Consider the following 26,457-nt stretch of genomic DNA (forward strand, 5'->3'; position numbering starts at 1 on the left):
ATCATATAGCTATGGTTTAGCACAGCGGTAGGGCATTTGCCTTGTGTGCAGCCAGCCTGGCCAAGTCTGGTTCGATTCCTCCGTCCCTCTTGGAGAGCCCGGCAAGCTAGCGAGAGTATCTCGCCCTTATCGCAAAGCCTGGCAAGCTACCCATGACATATTAAATATGCCAAATACAGTAACAAGTCTCATGATGGAGACGTTACTGGGCCAGCTCGAGCAAATTGATGAACAACGGGAGGACAGTGACAGTGTTCTTGTATCCATTCATTCATTCATCTGTTTATTTTGGAGGTCTTGATATGTCTTCTCTGGAAGAGGGAAACAATATTAAAAATAAGAGGGCCAGAGAAATAGTACAGGGATTAAGATGCTCTCCTTGCACGTGGCCCACCTTGCACGTGGTCACTGGCACCACACATGGTCCCCTGAACTCCACCAGGATTGATTCCTGAGCACAGAGTCATGTGTAAGACATGACCATTGCTGGTGGGGCCCCAAGATAAAAATAAAGAGCATTAAAAAAATTAAGGTGATTGAAATATAGAATTAGATTTCACACAATGAAATGTTTCCTTAGAATAATTTTGTGTCCTACAAAAATGCAAAGTGAGCTTTGTTTTAGCTGATCATATCCATACTTTCTTTACAAAAGTTTATCATCTTGTATTTAATAATCTAATTTATTCACACAATAATGATTAATTAATTTATTTTTAATTTTTTATTTTCAGAGTTGTTCACAGTAATTGATTACATTCAATAATAAAGCACCAATCCCACCACCATTACATCTTCCCACCACCTTTATTTCAAGTTTTCTCACCAGCACCCAAGTCTGCCCCAAAGGCCAATGCTAAAGAATTTATTTTGTATAGCTTTTTATGAATAATTGACTAAAAATGATCCAAAAAGGTTTCCTTAGAGTGTGTGTGAAAATTGTTGCATCTCATCTTAGATCCATTAAATCCCCAAATTAGAGATCATTAACATGTTGTTAGGGTTTGAGTCATGTATATATACATTTTTTAAATCAAGATTGGTTGTCTTCTACTTTACACCCCATCAAATATGGTGTGCAACTCTTTGTATATCAGTGGCATAATTATATCAAATGTCATGTGGCTTTCACAGCCACATGCTCTTGGAATTCTACAGTTTTTTCATCGGGTTCTAGAACAGGAGTTAAATTTTTTTCTTCTTTTTTTAAACTGGATGGTGATTTTGGGGTCCAGAGGAATCTCTGCAGCATGCTGCTCTCTTCTGAAATTCATTTTTGAGTCTCATGCAAGGGATGGGGAGACACCTGACATCTCTAAAGTGTTCTGCCCTCTTCAAACATTTTTTTTTCTTTTTGGGTCACACCCTGTGATGATCAGAGTTTACTCCTGGCTCTGCACTCAGGAATCACTCCTGGCGGTGCTCTGGGAACTCTGTGGGATACCTGAGATCGAACCAGTGTTGGCCACATGCAAGACAAATGCCCTCCCCACTATACTATTGCTCTGGCCCCTATAATAGTTATTTATTGATTGTATAGTATGACAGAGATTTTACTTTTTTTTTGTATTCTGTATAGTAAGCAAAACAAGTTTCTCTCACCATGGTATTGACATTGTTGTTAGTAGACAACACAGACATCAAATAGTCTGTATTGAAATATGTAGCCTATCGCAGAGTGGGGTGAGTGCTTAGAACAAGAACCAAACACAAATTGAAAGAGGATGACTCACCTTCCTGAAAAGGTGAGTTACTAGCAAAACCCGAAGAAGTGAGAAAATGGATATTTTGGAAGGATGGTTCTGTTAGAGCAGAAATTGTAGAATACCTCTAGCAGGAGACCAGTGTGTTAGAGTAGAAAGGAAGGAGAATGAGTCACAAGAAAGGAGAAGGGGGCGCCGAGTTTTGTTGGTCCTGCTAGGTCTGTGACACCAGAACATTTTGATCTGAGAACAAAGATCTGATATGCATTTTAATGGGGTTACACTGGCTGTTCATTTTGAGAATAAATTCAGGGGTAGGGAACCTGGGGCAGAGATAAACAATTCGAAGTCACCATTTTATTGATGGCATCTAAAGTTCTAAGATTGGCTGAGATTAGGGGTTCTGCGATGAGAAATTACTGTTGGTAGAAAAGATCAGAAGTTTAAAGACTGACTCCTGAAAGTGTCTAGTCATTAGAGTTGGGAGAAAAACATGGGAGCAATAGCAAAAGAGGCAGCTAGAGTGTGTGGCACTAGTTTTTAGAGAAATTGGGAAAATTTTAGGGGAAATGATCAATTATCACCTTTGTATTCAATGTTATTCCTGGATCTGCATTCACATAACGATTGCATTATTATTATTTGTAAAAATCTTCATCTTATATTTACTTTAGAAGAGCAGAGGTAAGTTTTAGTTTTCTATCATTAGCAACTGTCATTTCTATATTTTTTTCACATGAATAAAACCTGACAGTATATCTTCTTACTCATTCCTTCATCTATAGTATTCATTTGGTCAGCCACTTAACAGATACTTTGCATATAATAATGCCAATTGCTGTCAGTAAAAGTAAATTAGGTGAATTAGGTTCCAATTTTACCTTCCAGTTGTTTACAATTTAATTACAGAAAGGAAAGAAAACAACAGGTGCATTCAGGCCATATTTCACTATAAAGTTAGGGACACAACTTTGTTGTTGTTGTTGTTTTAGTGTCATTTTGGGTTTTTTTTGGGGGGGGGGGTTTGTCGCCAACCCTGGCAGTGCTCAGGGATTACTCCTGACCTTGTGCTCAGGGGTCACTCCTGATGGGGCTCAGGGAACCACATGGGGTACTGGGGATTGAATACAATTGAAAATATATATACATTTGTACTTAGGTATGTCGATGAACAACCGGAGGACAATGACAGTGACAGTGACTTAGGTATGTCATGGTTGTGTAGGGACACAACATAAGTACCATTAGAAAATTAGAATAACTAGCATGGTTTGGAGGAAAGGACCCAAAAGGAATGGAGCGATAGCACAGCGGGTAGGGCGTTCGCCTTACACGCTGCCAACATGGCCGACCCGAGTTCGATTCCTCCGCCCCTCTCGGAGAGCCCGGCAAGCTACCGAGAGTATTCGATATGCCAGACACAGTAACAACAAAGTCTCCAATGGAGACGTTACTGGGCCCGCTCGAGCAAATCGACGATCAACGGGAGGGCCTTTACCTTTACCTTTACCTAAAATATGTTATATGTTATGTATAGAATTACATATTTAGGCGTGGAAGGAGAGTAATGAAATTCATATTTAAAAAATAGGAGAAATTGAGATTACAAAGCTTAATTGATTTCTAAGTGTTCTCATCTTAAAAGCTTCAGAGAGAATGTGACAGCCCTGCTGAGGAGTGGAGTGCTAAGTGTATGTGTGTGTGTTAGGGGGGATGTTTAATTTCTTTTTTTAAATGAAGGCTGGAATTGGAAATTGAAGGCAGTCAGCCAGCAAGTTCAAGGACACAGAAATATACATAGTTGTGATTTTTAGAGGTGACTTTTAGGCAGAATTGTTAGACTATAGGGTTCATTCTGGAGAGGGAAGAACAAAAGAGATCACTTAGGATGAGGTTGAGAACACTGAGTGGTGTTCATAAACTGAGTGGTGCACATTGGTGTGAGAGGTGGTGGTGTCCTTAGAAATAGATGGGAGATAAGAAAAGTCAGCGATATTTGGCAAACATAGAAAGTTATCAGTTATTTTGTGAAAATTGAATGGTTTTGGAATTGAAATTCATTGAGAAATATCACCTCCTATGGGAGAAGCAGTCAGTGCTTTTAGTATATTCTTTAGCATAGCATTTAGTATATTCTTTAGCATTTAGTATATTCTTTCCCATTGTTGCTTTTCTCAAGTTGTTTTTTTTCCTTAAGACTTAAAAAAATATGTTCTTAGTTAAAGATTAATTGAAGTTAACCTATTTGACTGAAATGGAATTTGTACACAGTCGTCACATGTTGAGAAAATAGAACGGGTACATTGCAATTAGTTTATATATATATATGTGTGTGTGTGTGTGTAGACATAGATACATACATATGTTATATACTCTACTTCTGAAAATACCAGTGTGAAACTTCAAAGGAGCCAGAAAAATCAAGTGCCCCACAGTTGAGTAAGTAGACGAAGTGCAAAGATGTAAAGATCGATTGTAAAAAATAGGGACTAAGAAGGGTCAGAAATCTCACTGAAGACCCACAAAGGGAGGCTCAAATGCTCAAATACCCGTTACTAGGTTACTCACAAGAATTTACCATTTATGGGGCAAGAAATGTTTTTTTACCCAGTTTGTACATTATAATAATTTCTGTTGTTTAGCTACTGTGTTTAAATCTTTCTGGTGAATGGCAGGAAGCGGAAGTTGGCCACAAACCTGGTGTCCTTAGGCTGAAACCTGGCCAAGTGCCTAATTGTTACCTGTGGAGTGACTTGCTATTTTTGGTTTCGGTCACTTTACCCAAAAGATAAGGAATTTCAGGAATTCTGCTGAACACCTCTGAAATAGAATCCAGAACAATGGGCCTTTCATGGAACTGGAGAAGTTTGACATTCAAAGTGTTATTTTAACTTGTTTTCTATTAGTTCAAAGAGTAGAGGTGCTTAACTCCAGTGGAAACTTAGGAACTGGGGAATGGGGGAGGTGTTTTAAACCCTCAATGCAAAGGCTTTTCAATGCAAAGCACATTCCCCCTTGACATTTATTTGAAATGTAAATGGTTTATAATATTTAGAGTTGCTTGTTTGTCTTTTGGACCACACCCAGCAGTGCTTAGGGCTTACTCCTGGCTCTGCACGCAGGAATCACTTCTGGCGAGCATTAGGGGACCAGACATATCAAACTGGGGATTGAAACTGGTTTGGCTGAATTTCTGCAAGGCTAACACTACCTACAGAACTATCTTTCTGGCCCGGAACATAACATTTTAATATCTATTTTAATCAATACTTCATGCTTTTTGATGTTTATAAAAATGAGGATATAATGTATATGAGTGCCTTGATCACTTGACTTCCTATTACTCATCAATTTGCTCGAGTGGGACCAGTAACGTCTCCATTCGTCCCTGTTGTGTGCCTTGGGAAAATAAGTTTTATAAAACTGAATCATTCTGGTTATTAGTTGGAGTTTCATTTTGCTGATAAAAATATTCATGGTTCAAAAGTGAACTTAGTATAAGGGAATATAATATAGATAATGAAGTTACTACTTCACATATTGGTGTCTTCAGGTTTTTTTTTTGTTTTGTTTTATTTATTCATTGCTCAGAAAACTCATTTTTGACTGGATTCAGACTTGGAGGTAGAAGCTCTCAAAGAAGACAGCCTGTGTCTCTTGGCAGTCTGCTCCTGGCGTTTTTCTTTTGCCTTCTTCATTCTCTTCGCCAGCAGTTTAGCGTACTCTGCAACCTCTTCCTTGTTTTTCTCGGTGCGCTGTTTCTTGCAGTGTGTCTGCGTTTGTGTTGCAGAACACATGGAATAACAAGACGCCGAATCTTGGGTGCTTTGGTCCTAGGTTTCTTACCTTCTTTATTTAGGGGCTTCTTCACAACATACTGGCGAACATCATCTTCTTTAGAAAGATTGAAAAGCTTGCGGATTCTGCTCGCTCTTTTGGGCCCCAGATGCCGAGGCACAGTGGTTTCAGAGAGTCCAGGAATATCCTCCTCCCCTTTCTTTACAGTGACCAAGTTGAGAACACTCAAATTGGCATCCACAATGCAACCACGCACAGATTTGCACTTTCTTTCTCTGGTCCTCCGCTGTCTATAACAGGAATGCCCCTTACTCAGCAGCAGTCGGACCCGGTCGTGGGTCAAGACCCCCTGCTTCATGGGGAAACCTTGCTTATCATTCCTGCCGCTGATCCGAACCACGTAGCCCTTCCATTCTTCCCCCAGAGCGTCAGCAGCAACTTCGGTTGCTATCTGCTTTTCGTAAAAGGTACGATGTTTGCGTTCATCCTCGACTTCATTGAGTTTCTGGCAGCCAGTCGCTGGGTAGGAGATGTTCAGCTTCATGTTTAGACAACCCAACACAAAAAAGAGTGGTGTCTTCAGTTTTATTTATGTAGTTTAAGTATAGAGAGTTTGGCATTACATACTATTCTTGGTACTTATGAGGAGTAAAAGTGGGAAAAATTGATATTGGAAGGAAGGAGAATAAAAAAAATTAATCTCTGGGGCTGGGAAGAGAACTCAGAGGACTAACCTCATGCTTTGCATACTGGAGCCTAGATTCACTTCCCCTCTTAGCATGGTCCCCAGCACAGTTAGGAGCCATCAGAAGCAATCATCAGCATTCATCTGGGAGTAGCCCCCTGAGCACAGCCAGGTGTGACTCCCCACCACCCCAAAAGTTTAATCTCTTAAGCAGTATACAAAAATGGAATCTTTATTTGTCTTCTTTTTACAATTGATTGCTTTATTGGTGGTACAGAAGGTTCGGGAGATTTTCATCCAGCCAAGAAATGAAGTTTGGCTTTATGTTTTTGTCCTGTAATCTGGGTATCATTTCTAAACAATAAGCTGGAGATTACTATAATTCTCACTTCATAAAATGGTGTTCGGATCAAGTGAAATGGTGTTAGGATTAAAAATAATTGTGTAGCACAAAATCATTAAATACTATTTACCAGTATTCTTAATAGCACTAGTGCTAATTTTCATTAATAGGGATTTTTGCATTGAATATTCGTTGCATGAAATATATTGTATAAAATTGGAAGAGATAGGGAAAAGCTTTTCGTACCATTTCTGAGATTCCATTTGTCCACAGTTTAGGGTCATAAGTATTTCAGAGGGTAACAAAAAATAATTTTATTAAATTCTTGAAATTTACTGAACTTTCTTTATTTGAAATCCTCTTTTTATTTCCTTCTATTGACTCTCACTGGTTTTGTTGAGCTATATGGTAGATTTGCTCGTAAGGTTTTGAAGAACATCCATGTCATTTTTCATAGTTCCTGGACCAAGTTACTTTCCCATCAGCCATGTAGAAGGGTTCTCTTTCCGCCACATCCTTTCGAGCACCTGTTTTCTCATACTTAATAATAGTCATTTTAATAGTTTTGAGGTTATAGTTTACACATGATACATCAGGCAGTTGAGTAAGAAATATGAGTGCTTTCTAAAGTCACTTATGTGTGGAATCTAAAAATGTCAGACCTGTGAAAAGACGATTGAACTGCTAGTTACATAGGATTGTTAGTCAGAGGATAAGATTCATGTTGTTTAAGGGTACCAGCTTCCAATAGTAGTAAATAAGTCATAAAGTCCTAATGTACAGAAAAATGAATATAAACAATTTTCTGTATTATAATGTAATAATATTGCCACAGTGGTATTTATAATATAAACTTATCAAAGTAATAATTTGAAGTTTTCTTATTGTAATTTGTTAATTTTACTCAATAAAAATGAATGAGTTAATTTAAAGAAATAACAGGTTATAGATCCTTGGTATCTAAATATCAAGTTTATAAGATCACCTGGGGAAGGAATTATGACACAATAAATCCCCCTAATAGCTCTCTGTTTACATGTTGATACGGTGTGTCCCACATCACACTTGACTAGTGACTCACACTTGAATGTGGCAACACAAATTGCAATGGCTAAGTTAATGTGATAAAACTAGTGTTGGTACTATGAGGACATTGGTGGAGGGTCTTGAGCACTTTGGTCATGAGGTGTGATAACTGTCTACATCAAAACCATAAATGTTTAACGTTATTGTAAACATGTGGCCTAAACTATAATAATTAAAGATAATAATATGTTTTTTAAAAATTGATGTTATTTTACTCCATTAACATTAGCTGAGTTTTATGACTGGCTTACATTGCAACCCTTTGATAATATGATGCAAATCAAATGCAAATCCATTGCAGAGGACATTTTAAGCATTACAAAAGTTAAAGGATTTCCTGAAGTCCATGGAAGTGATTTTGCTAAAAACACTTTCAATAAATTTTTAAAATGCTTAATTTAATTTAACTTTTTTATAAAGTTGTTCACAATAATTCATTACACTTAATATTCAAACACCAATCCCACCATGTACCTTCCCACCACCATAAGAGGAAAGCGTATGAAGATGGTTGTATTTCATCCTGGAGCCATTTGAGCCCTTGTATAAGAGATTACAAGCATGTATATTAAACCCAAACAAATGTGTGCTACATTTGGTACATCAGTGGGCTAGAATATGAGAGGTCACGTGGCTGTGAGTGTGTCCACGTGCTCCAGGAATTCTGAAATTTAGAATATGATTATAGAGCAAATTCACTCATGGGTGAGGCCTATGTCTCTCTCTTCTAAGGCATTGATGAGATTATGTGGTACCAGGGGCAATATGTGGGTGTGACTACCAAGCAACAGGAAGACTAGGAATCTGTCAGGAGGAGGCCCAGTGATGCTTGGAGATCTCAGTCAGGGTCCCACATACCTGGGTTTGTCTGCAGGTTCTCTTGTGGGTGAGGCTCTTATGAGCCTGTGTGGAGTGGCCTTGAGCATGGCTGTGGTTGAGTTCTGGAGGTTTTTGGCTACTGAGGTTCTGCTGGAGCAGGGAGGGAAACTCAACCCAACCCACCTCCGAACTGCCCAGGTGCAGACAGCCTGGTGCAGGGTCAAAATGTTCTATGTCACTCTCTAGTAGGAGCTTTATTTCAGAGTCTCTGGAGTTTGGCCGTTGATGAGATTATATGGCACCAGGGGCAGTTTGTGGGTGTGCCTGCCAAGCTACTGGAATAAAAACACTTTCAAACTCATTAATAATGAGTGTGTATGTGTCTAATCCTTATGAAATAGTCCTGTGTTTCAGACAGTTCTAAGCACTGTAGGTGTATTCATTTTCACTTAACTGCAGGCTAATGTTGTGTGTACTATTATAATTCTCATACGGAAACAGAAGCATTCTGGCCCCAAAGCACATAATTTTCATGCATTACTGCTTCTGCTTAGATCAACTGATAATTATTCTATGACAAGAAATTAGAAATGAGACTGTACTTGAATGGAGAGAAATTTCCAAAAGATGAATTGATAGAAACTGTCAATGGAGTCACAGAAGCATGGGTTCTGGACTCAGAGTGGCTGTTAAGCTTTATTGCTCTTAGCTTCGTGACCTTGTCCAGATTACTCATCATCCTTGTGTATCAATTTGCTTATCTGTAAAGTACAGGTAATAAATGATTTTATACCAATAGCATTACAATGTGGATTCTATAATTCAAATACCTGTAAATAACCCTGGCAAGTAGAATGTACTCAGTAAACATAAATTGTTCCTATAATTATTTGAAAACGACCTTTTTTTTTAATGATTGTGTTCTTGAAGTCAAAGTTGAATGTCTTATGCTGTTTTCCATTATTGTTTGAGTCATTTATTCTAAAAGTCCTCCCAAACTTACTTGATTTTTAGCCTTTTAAGAATTAGAGTACAGGGGCTGGAGTGATAGCACAGCAGGTAGGGTGTTTGCCTTGCACACGACCGACCCGGGTTGAATTCCCAGCATCCCATATGGTTCCCTGAGCACTGCCAGGAGTAATTCCTGAGTGCACCCCTGTGCATTGCCGGGTGTAACCCAAAAAGCAAAAAAAAAAAACTTTGAGTACAGATGCAAGTTAGGGTAGTCTTTTATTTTATTTTTCAGGGTAAAACCTAAATAGCAATCCTCTTTCGATACCATAGAGCCAGTTTTCTATAAAATCCAAACTACTGCTCAAGTCCATATACAGTGTAATTATATGTTAGTTACTTTGTTTGCTTTGGGGAGGGTAATACCCAGCAGTGCTCTGGAGTACCCCAGTACTGTACTAGGGTGTTGCTTCCAGTTTTGAGGTATGATGTGGTGCTGCCATTGAACCGGGTCCTCCTACTTATACTCCTTAGTTCTTTGAGTTTTCTTTCCTGCCCCTCTCATTTTATTTTCCCCTCCTGGGAATGAAAAGCTATCTGTTGGAAATTTTATGATTAGTGAGTAAAATAATGCTTGAAATATATAAAATGAATACTTATTGCTTACTGTAGCACTGTAGCACTGTCCTCCCATTGTTCATCAATTTGCTTGAGTGGGCCCAGTAACATCTCCATTGTGAACTTGTTACTGTGTTTGTCATATCGAATACATCACGGGTAGCTTTCCAGGCTTTGCCGCCCAGGTAGGATACTCTTGGTAGCTTGCCAGGCTCTCCAAGAGGGGTGAAGGAATTGAACTCAGGTAGGACTGGTTGGCCGTGTGCAATGCAAATGCTCTACCTCCTGTGATATTGCTCCAGTTCTCCTAGTACTTACTAACCACTCTTTTTATTAATTTATTATTTGTAATAGGTGAAGTTGGCATGAACAAAGTACAAATGTAAGAATGTGCATACTTTGTTCACTTGATTTGTAAACATAAGTACCTACTTTAAATAAGATGCAAGGCAGAGGAGATAAATGAATGTGAAGGTGAATTGAACACGTTTTCCTCAACTACATCTTCCCCTCTCTGTTCTTTTTTTTTTTTTTAACTTTTTGAGTCACACCTGGCAATGCACAGGAGTTATTCCTGACTTTGCACTCAGGAATAACTCCTGGCGGTGCTCAGGGGACTGTATGGGATGCTGGGAATCAAACCTGAGTTGGCCATGTGCAAGGCAAACGCCCTACCCACTGTACTATTGCTCCAGCCCCCCTTTGTTTTTTTTCCCTAAATTTTTATTAGTGAAACACCATGATGTACAGTTGTAGACTTACAAATTTTTGTGCTTGGATTTCAGTTATACAATGATCGAATACCCATCCCTCCACCAGTGCCCATTCTCCACCACCACCAGTCCCAGTATCCCACCCACCCCCCTTCCCCCCATCCCACCCCATCACTGTGGCAAGGCATTCCCTTTTGTTATCTCTCTCCTTTTGAGTGCTGTGGTTTGCAAAAGAGACATCGAATGGGAATCTTGTTCGGACTATAGTCTACTCTCATCACGCAATTCCTATCCTGAGAGGAACCTCCCAACACCCTTTATTTGGTGCTCCTTTCTCTATCTGAGCTGCCTTTTCCCCAGCGTGTGCGGTTGTCCTCAAAGCCATGGAGTAATCCTCCTGGTATTTATCTCGGCTATTCTTGGGTGTTAGTCTCCTGTTTTGTTACTTTATGTTCCCCAGATGAATGCAATCTTTCTATGTCTATCTCTCTCTTTCTACTCATTTCACTTAGCATGATACTTTCCATGTAGCACCACTTGTATGTAAATTTCATGACTTCATTCTTTCTGACAGCTACATAGCATTCCATTGTTTAGATGTACCAAAGCTTCTTTAACCAGTGATCTGTTCTTGGGCACTAAGGTTTTTTCCAGATTCTAGCTATTGTAAACAGTGCTGCAATGAACAGACAACTGCAGATGTCGCTTTGACTCTACTTTTTTGCCTCTCTGGGGTATATTCCCAGGAGTGGAATTGCTGGGTCAAATGGGAGCTCAATTTCTAGTTTTCTGAGAATCGTCCATACTGTTTTCCAGAAGGGCTGATCCAGTCGGCATTCCCACCAGCAGTGAAGGAGGGTCCCTTTCTCGCCACATCTGTACCAGCACCGGTTGCTTTTGTTCTTGTGGATGTGGGCCAGTCTCTGCGGTGTGAGGTGATATCTCATTGTTGTTTTGATCTGCATCTCCCTGATGATTTATGATGTAGAGCATTTTCTCATGTGTCTTTTAGCCATTCGAATTTCATCTTTGATGAGGTGTCTGTTCATTTCATCGCCCCACTTTCTGATAGGGTTGGATGTTTTCTTCTTGTGGAGTTCAACCAGTACTTTGTATATCCTTGATATCAGTCCCTTGTCGGATGTGTATTTGGTGAATATCCTTTCCCATTCTGTGGACTGTCTTTGTATTTTGGTCACTGTTTCTTTTGAGGTGCAGAAGCTTCTTAGTTTAAGATAGTTCTATTTGTCTATCTCTGTTTTTACTTGCTTAGCCAGTGGCTTGACATCTTTGAAGGCACCATTAGCTTCAATGTCATGGAGGGTTTTGCCAACTTTGTCTAAAATGTACCTTATGGATTCCGGTCTGATGTTGAGGTCTTTAATTCATTTTGATCTTTACTTTTGTACATGGTGTTAGGTAGAGATCTGAGCCCATTTTTTTGCATGTAGCTGTCCAGTTTTGCCAGCACCATTTGTTAAAAAGGCTTTCCTTACTCCACTTCAAAGATTAGGTGATCATATGTTTGGGGGGCGATGTCAGTATATTCAACTCTGTTCCATTGGTTTGCTGTTCTGCCTTTGTTCCAGTACCATGCTGTTTTAATTATTACTGCTTTGTAGTAGAGTTTGAAGTTAGGGAGGTTGATTCCTCCCATTTTCTTTTTCCCAAGAATTGCTTTAGCTATTCGTGGGGGCTTATTGTTCCATATAAATTTCAGGAGTGTTTGCTGCAGTTCTTTGAAGTATGTCATGGGTATTCTAATAGGGATCACGTTGAATTTTACAGTGCTTTGGGAAGTATTGCCATTTTGACAATGTTAATCCTCCCAATCCATGAACAGGGGATATTTTTCCATTTCTTTGTGTCCTCTTTTATTTCCTGAAGTAGCGTTTTGTAGTTTTCTTTGTACAGGTCCTTTACTTCTTCAGTTAAGCTAATTCCTATGTAGTTGAATTTCTGGGGCACAGTTGTGAACGGGATTGTTTTCTTCATGTCGTTTTCTTCTCTCTCACTATTTGCATATAGGAAACCCATGAACTTTTGGGTATTGATTTTATAGCCTGCAACTTTACTATAAAGATCTATTGTTTCTAGGAGTTTTTTGGTAGAGGGTTTAGGGTTCTCTAAGTATAGTATCATATCATCTGCGAATAGTGAGAGCTTGATTTCTTCCTTTCCACTTGAATGCCCTTAATATCTTTTTCTTGTCTAATCGCTATTGCAAGTACTTCCAGTACTATATTGAACAGCAGTGGAGAGAGTGGGCTTCCTTGTCTGGTCCCTGATCTTAAGGGGAAGGCTCTTAGTTTTTCCCCATTGAGGATGATGCTTGCTGTAGGCTTGTGGTAGATGGCTTTAACTATATTGAGGAAAGTCCCCTCTATCCCCAATTTGGCGAGGGTTTTCATCATAAAGGGGTGCTGGATCTTGTCAAATGCTTTCTCTGTGTCTATTGATATGATCATATGATTTTTATCTTTTCTGTTGTTGGTATGATGGATTATGTTGGTTGATTTCCAAATGTTAAACCATTCTTGCATCCCCGGGATGAATCCCACTTGGTCATGGTGTATGATCTTTTTAATGAATTGTTGAATTCTGTTTGCTAGTATTTTGTTGAGATTCTTTGCATCCATGTTCATCAGGGATATAGGCCTGTAGTTTTCTTTTTTTGTGGTGTCTTTGTTTCCTTTTGGTATTAGGGAAATATGGGCCTCATTGAAACTGTTTGGGAGGATTTCTGTTTTTTCAATTTCCTGGAAAAGCTTGAGAAGAACTGGTAATAGGTCTTCTTTAAATGTTTGGAAAAATTCGCTAGTGAATCCATCTGGTCCTGAGCTTTTGTTTTTGGGAAGACTTTTGATTACATTTTCAATTACCTTGATGTTAATAGGTCTATTCAGGTACTCTATAGCTTCTAGATTCAGCTTTGGGAGATTATAGGAATCCAGGAATTTATCCATTTCTTCTAGGTTCTCTTGTTTCGTGGCATACAGACTTTCAAAGTAGCCTCTGATGATCTTTTGAATTTCTTTGGTTTCTGAGCCCCCCTTTCTATTCTTATTTTCCCACAATCTTCTCTTGCCTTCCCCCACAATATTCTTACTTTCTCTTCCATTTACTCTGTTTCTTCTCAGACACTTTGTTTATTCTTGTTCACATTCACTTTTTCACCACTCCTAACACTCACACACTTTATTCTCACACACTTTCACTCTCTTCTTGCCCTCTTACATACTTTTCCTCTCACTCTGGTTTTCAATTTCAACTGTCTAGTTAAGTGATCAGAAGTACAAAGTGCAAATGATTATAGTACCTTGTGCTTTATAAGGGTAACTGCAATACAAAGTTCTCATTTGTTTTGTATAAGCGAGACCTTGATTTTAATCCCTGATACTCCTCCCTCCCCCCTCCAGAAAAAAAAGACAAAGTTCTTATGAACATGGTAGGAATGTGCCTTTGCTTAGGGGTATTTGGAAGATTTCACAAAGAAAATTTCTTTGCGTGGAGTAAAACTCATTCTCAGGGGGTAATACATTTTGACAAATATGTTTAATCCTGTAACCACCATTATGATTAAGAAAAAGAATTTTCCCCCAAAGTTATCTTTTTTGGTGGGGGGACGCCCCAGATTGTATTTAAAAGTCTGGGGCCTCCACTGGCAATTCTTGGCCATCCTGTTCTGCCATTTGGTGCAGGATGTGGTGCTACTTGGGCCCTGTGATGCCTGGGATTCTTGAGCCACTGCATTGATACTGTGGATATCCAGGGCCACACCTGACGGCACTCTAGGGGCTTCTTGGGCTGCATTAGAAGGTGATCTGGGGATATCATGTAGTGCTGGAAATTAAACTGGGTCAGATGCATGCTAGGCATGTGTTCTAACTGCTGTAGTTTTTCCCTAGTCACCCCTAGACCTCACTCAAGCCCCCAGGTTCTCATGAGTAGCTTGCAAGAGAACCTTTCCCTCAGCCTCTGGTAACCACTAGTGTGAATTTTGTGTCTTTTCCAGACTCACATCTGGGATAACAGCTTGTCACCATTTATGTCATTTTTAAAATTAGGTATAATGGTTTTGATGTTCATGGCTGTAGGAAGACATGTCCACTAATACCAGTATATGGGTATAAGTATAAGAGAGAAAAGCAGCACTCAGTTTAGAAGGATTGTAGTTCTGGTGTGATATGGTGAAGACAGAAGTGAAGTGTAGTATCAGAGGAATGAGAAGGGAGATTTCTAAGCATTCAAAACCCAGCAATGAGCTTCATTTGGAAGGCAGGGTTTTAAAGAGGTGAGGAAATAAGTTAGAAGATACAGTACTTATAAGCCATTCATTTTGTTGCAAAAGCTTCTGTAAAACAATCATGTTTAAAATATTTTTTCACTTAAAATACAAGGATTTTTACAAATTTGTTGAGAATGTTTGATTGTGATTTATGGCAGTATGTTATTGATTTGAAATTTTTTGTAAACCATGCAGTAGAAGATCTTTCTGCATTTAGAGCAGGATCTAACTTTCTGGAAGAAATCATTAAAAAATTTTTTGTGGTGCTAAAAATTAAATCTAGGGCCTTTTATATGTGCAAAGCATGAACTCTGCCACTGAACCAAATCCTTGTCCAAAAAATATTTCATATACAGTGCCCGCTGGAGCAAATTGATGAACAACGGGAGGGCAGTGCAACAGTGCCACATATTTCATATATTCATATATATATACATGTATTGCTCTACCAATTGTACTATCTCTATGGCCCCCCAGATACTATTATACATATATTTTTTAATTTGGAAATCTTTCACAGATTTATAATCTACGGCCATACCACTTATTATATAAGGTAAAGGCCCTCCCGTTGATCATCGATTTGCTTGAGCGGGCCCAGTAACGTCTCCATTGGAGACTTTGTTGTTACTGTGTCTGGCATATCAAATACTCTCGGTAGCTTGCCGGGCTCTCCGAGATGGGCGGAGGAATCGAACTCGGGTCGGCCATGTTGGCTGCGTGCAAGGCAAACGCCCTACCGCTGTGCTATCGCTCCTTGTCCCTAAAAATCATCTATATTGTAATGAATAGAAACAGCCATAATACGTGTTAAACTGTATTTGTGGTTTGTTTCAAAAACATAACTTCAGGTACAGATTACTCCCTAAAGGTTATGATATCTATGGTGGAACATTAAAATGGCAAAATATAATTAATTCTTCATTACTCTGCCAGTTGTGAAGATTGCATTTTAAATGTCAAAGAAAAATGATAAAGTATTTCAAGACTGAAAAAAAAATACATGTTTGATTTTTCTCTAGTTTTGCTCCTTGAGAAGATAGAGCACGATGACGTCTGCAACAAAACATTGAAGATCACAGATTTTGGGTTAGCTCGAGAATGGCACAGGACGACCAAAATGAGTGCGGCAGGCACCTATGCTTGGATGGCCCCAGAAGTGATCAAGTCTTCCCTATTTTCTAAGGGAAGCGATATCTGGAGGTATGCACCTTGCCTTTTTTACTTTAGCAGATGTCTGCAGAAAGTGCTTGCTTTCATCTTTGCATCTAAATGAGTCCAAAAGTCCCAATTACTGTGAGCATGTAGAGTGAGACTGGAGGCCTTTTGAGGGAAGGTTTTATGGTTTTGTAGTCAGGTTTTTATTGTCATCTCACTTCCAGTTAATAGAAGTCTTTTGTTATATTCGAAGTTTAACAAAACTGGATATAATTTGAGTCAAGCAGAGGCACGATTTTGTAAGGCCTGTCAATAAATAAAAGTAAATTTTCACTTTTCATCGAATTTTGGTTCCTCCATATTCACAGATGGAATACTTGCATGGAATGAAGGAGTTTGAAGGGAAAATAATTAGACCATTCCTTCAGTATAATTTTTATCATAACTATGACAGTTTCAGGTTTGAGAATGAAGAAATAAACACTGACTGGATCTCAGATTAGCTGTATTTTTCATTCATTTTGCAATAAGTATCTTTTCATATCCATATCAGTTGCTGTATAGTAGTTATAGTGTATCAGAGAGGTTATTTGCCTTTATTCAATTCTCATAAAATCTTGTGTGCCTGATATTAAGATTTCAAATTTGATGCAGTATTCAAAGAGAGGGTATAGAGAAAAAGAAGCTCTTGTGTATTGTTGATGGGAATATAAATTCATGCAACCATTTTGGAAAACATTAATGAACTTTCTTAAGACACTAAAAGTAGGGTGACAAGCAACTTGACTTTTGATATTTTTCTAAGTAATATGAAAACATTAACAGAAAAATTTATAGCAGCCCTAGTGTTTATTGAAACATTTTTTATAGCTTAATTGTATAATATAGTAGCAAAGAAAGGGCCCTGTGAATAACTGACAAAAGATAAGGTGGTACATTTCTATGATGGAATTCTTCCAGATATGCCAAAAAAGATGAAATACTGCTTTTTTGCAACAAAATGGAAGGGATCTTAATGGAATAAATAAACTAAAATTATAAGACAAATATTGAATGCATTTTGTATGTAACAAAAGGATATAAATGATGTACAGACAAAATGAAAAAAAGAGAAGACAGACTTATAATGGTACTAAGGTTGTGTTAGGAGAAAGGAATGGACAGAGGTAAACAACATGAATAGGGAGGAAGAAAATAAAAAATAAAAACATTTTATTCAAAAGTTCCAGATTTTGGGGCTGGAGTGATAGCAGAGCAGGTAGGGCATTTGCCTTGCATGCGGCCTACCCGGATTCAATTCCCATCATCCCATATGGTCCCCCGAACACTGCCAGGAATAATTCCCTGTGCATTGCCGGGTGTGACCCAAAAAAGCAGATAAATAAATAAATAAATAAATAAATAACAAATGTTCCAGATTTTTGTTGTTTTTGGTAGCTTTGTTGAGGTATAATTTATAATCATACCATTTGTCCATTTAAAGTATAGAAGTTATTTTAATAATGTTAATAGAATTATATAATTATTATTCCAAAATAATTTTAGAATAGTTTTGTAATCCAAAGAAGAGTCTCTTTGGAAATGTTTGCAGTTCTCTTGAGTACATATCTTGATGTTAAGTTGCTGGGTCATGTAATATTATCAAATTAATCATTTGAAGAACTACAACCTCCCCACCAAAAAAAAAAAAGAAAAAAGAGATATAAGGAGAAATATTAAACTAACCACATTTTCACATTTTCTTCAAAATGTTACTTGGTTCTGGGATCTGCTTAATTATATGCTGCTGGAAGAATCAACTCTTCATTTAATACTTTTAATTCCTGTAAAAAAGTCTGTAAGTGATTGCTGGGAAGGAATGTGAATATGTTGGACAGTTAACAGGAAGAAGTATCCTCTCTCCTTGAAGTAAGGGCCACAAGGGTTTTTTCTTTTGAAAAACCATGTTGAAGATGTGTAGGAAGAAGGCTCTGGTAGGTATATCACACCAATTGTGTCCTAAGGACAAGCCACCCTTTTGCTGATTTAACTTGATGGAACTTTGCTTTCTAGCTATGGAGTACTGCTTTGGGAACTGCTGACTGGGGAAGTCCCCTATCGAGGCATCGATGGTCTAGCTGTGGCTTATGGAGTAGCGGTCAATAAGCTCACTTTGCCCATTCCATCCACCTGTCCTGAGCCTTTTGCCAAGCTCATGAAAGGTATTTGTGCACTTGTATTTTGTGTCTGTCAGGGGGCAAGGGGGCTTACTTTGTTAGTACATTGCTGTTTTCTTAGTCAAAAGAGTAATTTCTCTGATTCCATTTTTCAAACACCTTTAAGTAATTCTACTGTTTTAAGAATTAGAATAGCTTTTTGGATTAAGATGTTGGATAAAGATTTTATAAACTTATTTTACTTAAAAACCATCCAGTTTTATCAGTTACTGATGTGTATTAAATTCAACTCAGTGGTAATAAAGCTGTCATCAAGTACACCAGTAGAGTTCAAAGACAATATTGAATTAGCTTCAGATCTGTTATTTTAAGTTCATCCTAGTAGACAAAAGTATTTAAACATCTTAATTGGCATGGTTTTATCATGACCTTTATTTATCTTATCCTTATATTTAAAATATGATTATTTTTGTGCAGCTTGTTAGTTTATTATTGGGTTATTTCCTAGAATTTCTCTTGTGATGATAACATTTTGAAAACTTTGTTTTCTTGGGCTTAAGTTTATAGAACCTATCTCAGTGAATAATCTGCTCCACACATTTCAGTTCTCTGAAGCACAGAGTTCATGCTTAGACATAGAAATCACATATCCACATAATAGTGTCATGTGAGAAATCAAGAGTTTTGTCTACCAAGAATTATTACATATGTTGGTGACATAACATGATATAAATAGCAGATTCAAAACTCATTGTTATTACATGTTCCAGTTCTTCAGCAGAGATTCTTAACATAATCTCATGGTCTAAACTGTGAGACTGATGTGATTCTTGTTTATTTTAGAATGCTGGCAACAGGACCCTCATATTCGTCCATCATTTGCCTTGATTCTTGAACAGTTAACAGCTATAGAAGGGGCAGTTATGACTGAACTGCCTCAAGAATCTTTTCATTCCATGCAAGATGACTGGAAATTAGAAATACAACAAATGTTTGATGAGCTGAGAACAAAGGAAAAGGTGAGGGATATTTAACTGTACAGTATAATCACTTTTATGAAGATTAGGTAAAACGTGAGTCAAGCATTACTGCTAGCATTATTCTTAAATATATTCAGCTGTCAATATTTATTGATTCTTGTTTTCCAATTAAAGCAAAACAGAACAGAACTATATCTAAATCTAAAATCATTCTAGGAACTTTTCATATGTTAAAAATAGAGGAGGGGTCAGGGAAATTATTCAAAGGGCTGAAGCATGTGTGTTGCATGCAGGAAGTCCTAAATTTAATCCCTTGCACTATATGGCCCTCACAAATGCCACCAGATTTAACCTTGGGGTAAGGCTCAGGTGGCTTCAAGCTGTGCTGGGCTTGACTGGGCACCACATTGCTCAAATTAGCACTGAACCACTAGACACTCACAGTAAGCTGAGTATCACTGGGAGTGGGAGTAATCGCTAGCCCCTTAATGCTGCTGTGACATTTATAGAACAAAAAGAGAGAGGAAAGAAATGCAACTCCTTCGTGTGCATTAAAGAGTCTCAGAAACTGTATTTTATGATTTTTTTCTATTTCTTTTTCAAACTGGAGGATTTAAAAATTAAATGCTAGACTCATGCTTCAATGACTGCTTCTAACTGATAAGACTATAAGCAGTTACTTTCTTTTCATTATTGTCTCTAAAAGTAATGGTGCTTCTTTGTTATATATAATATTCCATATTCAAATGTCACTGTTTGTCTCAAATAATTCGTAGAGATTTTTAGTTTGTCATTAAATCTTTTCTTCGTATCTTCCCAGCCCTCCACCCTGGGACCTCTTTTAATCTCCAACCTACTGCTCTGTTAGAGAAACTGGGAAAAGGTGTAACTTTTAAACTTTTTTTGCTTTAAATTTTTTGAGTAGATTTTGACATTTTTAATGCAACAAAAGATGCCTGATAGGTTAATATGTATTTTATGAAAGAGAAAAAACCCTATATATTAAATTTATCAAAACTACAGTTATGATACCACGTACAAAGTGAAAACACCTGTAATTGGAAGGCATACTAATTGTGAGGTGAATTTAGTTAATGTGGTCTCTTTAGACTGGGACAAATAATTATTAGTGGATACTGATTTAAAGTAAAGTTCTGTGCTGCAATTGCAGTACTTATTTAAAAGACATTTTGTAGTGACTTGAGCCTTTTGATGAAGTAAGGTTTATTTTGTTTGAAGTGTATGATCATAGGTTAATTCCCTTTGGGTTTGTCCCACACATAGTGGTTTATAGAAGAAATATTTAGTGTATTATATATATATAGTTATATCGTTATATATGTACATATTGATATGTATGATGAAATGTAATGTTAAAGCTTTTAATAACATTTATAAAGCTACATAATCTTACAAAAAATGTTCATACCTCGTATATATCATACCTCATATTAGTGATTCTCAAATAGTAGAATTCTTCTTAAATAGGTAATAATGTTTTGCTACTTTAGCACAGCGGTAGGGCGTTCGCCTTACAAGCGGCCAACATGGCCGACCCGAGTTCGATTCCTCTGCCCCTCTCGGAGAGCCCGGCAAGCTACCGAGAGTATTCGATATGCCAGACACAGTAACAACAAAGTCTCCAATGGAGACGTTACTGGGCCCGCTTGAGCAAATCGACGATCAACGGGAGGGCCTTTACCTTTACCTTTACTTTAAGTAAGGAGTCTACGTGATCAACTCTGTGGCACGGAAACATGGGGTGGGCATAGCTCAGGGTAATTCTAACATGTTAAATTTACCTTGCCTCATGTTTTTGTTTTTTATTTAATCTCTGGACTTAATTGGCCATAATGTGAAAGATTTGTAGCTGACCTATGTGCAAAAGAAAGCGGAAGAGAAAGTGTAAAAAGTTGTAGCTTGAAATACATGCATATATTATACTATGCCTCATACATTAAGTCCAAATTCTATCCTTGAGTAGTTTACTCTTGCTGAATTGAGAATTGAGAGCACCAGTACCAGTCAAAGGTATTGCCCCAAATACAAATTGTCTCTTATTTTTTGGATGGGTGACAGGGTTTGGGCCAAACCTGGTGATGCCCAGGACTTACTTCTCGATCTGTGCTCAGGGATCACTCCTGGCAGTGTTTTGTGGGACCATATATTCTGCCGAGGATCAAACCATAGTCAGCTGTGTGCAAAGCAAATATCTTAACCCCTGTCAAATCTCTCTGGCCCCTGTTTTATTTATCTGTTTTTGCCATACCTAATAGTGTTCAAGGACCATAGGTACTCAGGATCGAAACTTAGTTCATGCATGCAAAGGACATGCCCCAATCCTTTGAAAGATCTCCCTTGACCACAGATTGCTTTCCTTTTTTAGGGGGAGAGGGGGTGTGGGGGTGGGTTGGGCCACAAATGATAATGCTTAGGGCTTACTTGTAGCTCTGCACTCAGTAATTACTCTTGGTGGTGCTCAGGGGACCATATGAAATTCTAGGGATGTTGAACCCAGGCTGGCTGCATATAAGGCATGCATATGTCAAGCATGATGCTCAGAGGCTTGTACATGCACATGTACATTTCGGTTGTTTCTAGTTTTGGTCTTTGGCACCTAAAACATCTGTACTGCTATCCCCCTGTACTTTTTTCCTGGCCCCTATGTACATATTTTTCAAAAACTCCTAACATGTGCACAAGGAAGCTGGAATTTAACATTGGAGTATGATACTCATAATATTTTATAGCACAGCGCATAGGGCATTTGCCTTAAGCATTACTAGAAATAGTGAAAAACTAGAAACAACCCAAATACCTATTAATAGGGGAATTGGTGCCTAAAATATTGCATATTCAAAAATAAAATAAAATATTGAATATTCATATAGTGAAATCTTATGCTGTAAACTCAGAAGTTAAATCTAACTACACTTTCCAGCACAGATATAACCCAAACCTACTTTTGGATGGAAAAATTACATCCCAGAAGAATATATTATATGCCATTTTTATAAATTTCTAAACATAATAAACAATGGTATACACATGTACAAAAAGTATAGAGAGGGGAATAAGTTATGTGTCTGTATATACTGGAATGTATTCTGGATGAGAATATATAAGTGCGTATATATACTAGAATGAATGCCTGGGGGAAAAATATATGTGTGTGTGTATATACTGCAGTGCACGCCTGGCCATATGGGGGTCCTAGTCTTCAGTTCTCCTTACTGTCATGGTATAGCCCTAGTAGTCCCCCATCATTGCTGGGAAATCCCCACTCTCCCAAAAAATAGAGTAAGAACAGCAGATATGAAGAGGGGGAATTTAACATTAGAGTATGATACTCATAATATTTTATAGCACAGCGGGTAGGGCATTTGCCTTGCATGCAGCCGATCGGGCCAACCCGGGTTCGATTCCTCCTTGCCCTCTCAGAGAGCCTGGCAAGCTTCCTAGAGTGTCTTGCCCACACGGCCAACCCTGGCAAGCTCCCTGTGACGTATTCGATATGCCAAAAACAGTAACAACAAGTCTCACAATTTGTTGTGAGACGTTACTGGTGCACGCTCGAGCAAATCGATGAACAATGGGAGGACGGTGCTACAGTGCTACAGAAATAAAGAATGGTAAAATAAAGTATCATCTGTTATATATTGATGGTAATTGCATGAATTATTCTTTTATTGCAGCATATTTGAAATATTTTCAATTCAAAATTATTCACGATAACGGGGCCTTAGCGATAGTGCACTGGGAAGGGTGTTTGCCTTGCATGTTGTCCTCCCGGGTTCAATTCCCAGCATCCCATATGGTCTTATGAACCTGCTACAAGTAATCCCTGTGTGCAGTCCGGAGCACTGGCAGGTGGAATCCCAAAATAAAACAAAACAAAAAAATTATTAAAAATAAAATATAGAAGAAAATGACTTTAGGCTACTAAAGTTTTTTTTTCTTAACACCTAGCATTATTTTTATGAGTTAGCAGACTTAACAAGATATTTTATTCCCTTCCTTTATGGTTTTCAGTGTTCATAAGTTAAAAAATTCTGAAACTGGCAAACCACACTCTTAGAACTTGGTACTGCTAACAAGTAAATGAAATTCATATTTTAAGAACTATTTGTTTGACTCTGTTCAGATCATATGCACAGTGATATTTGACTACTCACAGTTTGGTCATAGGCACCACATTTTATAGAGCTGATAAGACACAGAAGGGCTTGGAGATTTGAGCAAAGGACAAGAATGGCTGCAGAATGGGTACATGGTGCGGGTAGGGGCTTGTGAGGTGGTAGTGGTACAAGAGCTTCACTTAGACAAGGAAAAAATTTCAAGGAGACAAGGGAGGAAATATGTTTCATATTGTTTTAGAGTGATAAGTGAGTGATTGTTTTAGAGTGAAAGTATCATATTAAGCGAAATGAGTCAGAAAGAGTGGGATAGAAACAGAAAGATTGCATTCATCTGGGGAACATAAAGCAACAAAATGGGAGACTAACACCCAGGAGTGGCTGAGATTAGTACCAGGAATTTTGCTCCATGACTTGGAGGCCAGCCACATGTGCTAGGGGAAAAGGGAGCTCAGATAGAGAAGAGAGCACCAAATAAAGGGTGTTGGGAGGATCCTCCCAGGGTGGGAGAAGCATGCTGAAAGTAGACTATAGACCAAACATGATTGCCACTCAGTGCCTCTCTTGCAAACCACAGGACCCAAAAGCAGAGAGAGAGAACAAAAGGGAATGCCCTGCCACAGAGGCAGGGTGGGATTGCGGGGGATGGGGGGTGGGAGGGATGCTGGGACCCGTGTTGGTGGAGGATGGGCGCTGGTGGAGGGATGGGTACTTGATCATTGTATAACTGAAACCCAAGCACAAAAATTTGTAAGTCTATAACTGTACCTCATGGTGTTTCACTAATAAAAAATAAATAAATAAATAGATAAATAAATAAATAAATAAATAGGACTTTGGTGAATGCTCGAGGGATTAAAATGGAGTTTCTGCAACAACTGTTTCCTAATATTCAGAGCTGTCTAACCATCCTGCTTCTTCAGCTGTTCTGCTTTCTTCTCAAGACTCCAAGCTTTCTAAAGCAGATTCTAAAAAAATTAAAAATAACCCAAAACAGAACAAAACAAAAAACAATAACAGACGCACCCCCCTTTAAACAAAATATTAAATCGTTAGCAGAATGCCAAAGTCTAGTGAAGTGGTTTAAACCAAACCAGACCGCCTGGTTGCACCAGGGGCACTATTATTTGTTGATCTATTCTCCCTCTGCATCTTAATCATCATTAAACTTCACAGTCTCTCTGAGTGCTATCTCCCTCAGGGGTGGTGTAAAGCTTAAACAGAAAGTGCTCAGAGCAGTGCCTGTTATTTTCAGGGTTAAATCAGGGCTAAGTGTTAGTCTTAGAACAAAGGAAGTGGTGGCTTTGATTGAAACTGGGGCAGGTCCTGGCAGCCACCACAGTTCCCTGGCCCAGGCACTTGGGAAACCAGGCTCCAAGTAGTTATGCTTGAAAATGACTGACTGGATTACTGTTTAAATCCTGCAGTTCTTTGAAGGATTCCTATCAGTAATACTATTGATGTGTTTCTCGGAAACCCAAACTCTTAATAAATGATAGAGAAAAGATGTTGACTTAAAAAAAAAAAGAACTTTCCCAAATTGGCTTAACAATTCTGAAACAAGATGTTTAACAGAAAAAAATAAGAAAGATTTTAGGAAAGGATTTTTTGAGGAAAAATAAAACTTGAAAGCACAATCCAAAACTTGGAAATGGTTTTTCAAAAGCTTTCAAAAACTATTATTTTCTTTTATTCAAAATTATTCAAAATTACTAAGACCTTTTTATAAAATTGATAGAGGTATATTCATTAAGTTAATACTTATTGCATGTGGATAAAAATGTATCAAAACTAGTTATTTGTTACTCATTTTGAGGTTTGTAGTCATTATTCTTTGGATGGACTTTCTTTGGTTTTGTTTTGTTTTTTTCATTTGTTTTATTTTGCTTTTGTGCCACACCACGCTGGCTTACTCTTGGCTGTGCACTCAGGCATCACCTGGACGGGGTTCAGGGAACCATGTGGGATGCTGGGTATTGAACCCGGGTTGGCCTCATGCAAGTCCCTTACCTGCTGTACTATCCCTCTGGCACAGTATTGAGTTTTGAACTATCCTTTAGCAGTGTCTTTGCTTTTGCTTTTTGTATGATTTTTCTTCAGTGTTCCTTGAAATATGGCATTTATGGTACTGTATACGCTTTTGATTTACAGTGAAAAATTTTTCAATAAATTTTTCTGCTCAGAGATTTCTATCTAATTTCTTTCTTTTTTTTCTTTCTTTTTTTTTTTGGATGCAGTAAAAAGTACAATTTACGTGCTTTATCTTGATTTCTTGTTCACTGATTGCTAAGGTGGGAGGCCTCAGACCTGGAATTAATGGTCAGTAACTTGGCTGTGCTCTGTGTTATTCAGTAAACTGCAGCCTTCATAGATACCAGTTTCTCCATAAATTCCTGGTTTCTTATCTCTTTGTGTCTGTCTTGTGTGTTGGGTGTATGCACCTGTCTTGGAACCACTATATGAAGGCATGCCTCTGTTAATAATTAACATCTACTGCCAGAATCTGGATTTGCCATTACTTGGATAGTCTGTGCCAAGCAATTAAACAAATATTACTGCTTACTAATCTCAGGAACCAAATAGTTTTTTGTATGAGAGTTCATGATTTCAAAGTATTTAAAGTAGATTCTTATAAACCACTTTTTCCCCTCCCCTTTCCTTTTTAATACTTTGAATTTTATTCAGAAAGAATAATCCTTTAGCTTTATTATTTTTGACATTATTTTTTTTCTTTTATAAAGTCATGGGCAAGTTAATTTTTTTAAAAAAATATTACAAATATATTGCAAGGGACTCACATTTAGCTTGGGCCTGGAATTAAAAATGAGAAATTATTTCTTACTCAGTTACTGTAGTGGTAATATTCAGAATAACTAGTTGAATTTATTTCTTTATCTTTTCCTTGGGTCATTTCATTTCACAGTAGCTAATGGAATTGATATCAATACCACTAAAAAGTAATATCTTAACGAAAAGTCAGACAGTAATGAATTAGAGGAAATGTACACTGGTAGAGGGATGAA

The 26,457-nt window shown here is 38.0% G+C and overlaps 1 protein-coding gene and 1 pseudogene across 1 annotated transcript in view; one reads left to right on the plus strand and one right to left on the minus strand.

Annotated features, from left to right (window-relative positions):
- MAP3K21 (mitogen-activated protein kinase kinase kinase 21) overlaps positions 1-26,457 on the plus strand; it is an 85,544-nt gene that overhangs the window by 17,264 nt on the left and 41,823 nt on the right. The window contains exons 2-4 of the mRNA XM_056113642.1: positions 16,027-16,207; positions 18,215-18,363; positions 19,162-19,337. Of these exons, the coding sequence (XP_055969617.1) occupies positions 16,027-16,207; positions 18,215-18,363; positions 19,162-19,337 (506 nt within the window). The remainder of the gene's footprint in view (positions 1-16,026; positions 16,208-18,214; positions 18,364-19,161; positions 19,338-26,457) is intronic.
- On the minus strand, positions 5,298-6,057 carry LOC130022947 (40S ribosomal protein S6-like; annotated as a pseudogene).

This window comes from Sorex fumeus, unplaced genomic scaffold, assembly GCF_029834395.1.
Source record: "Sorex fumeus unplaced genomic scaffold, SorFum_2.1 ptg000021l, whole genome shotgun sequence".
Lineage (NCBI taxonomy): Eukaryota > Metazoa > Chordata > Mammalia > Eulipotyphla > Soricidae > Sorex > Sorex fumeus.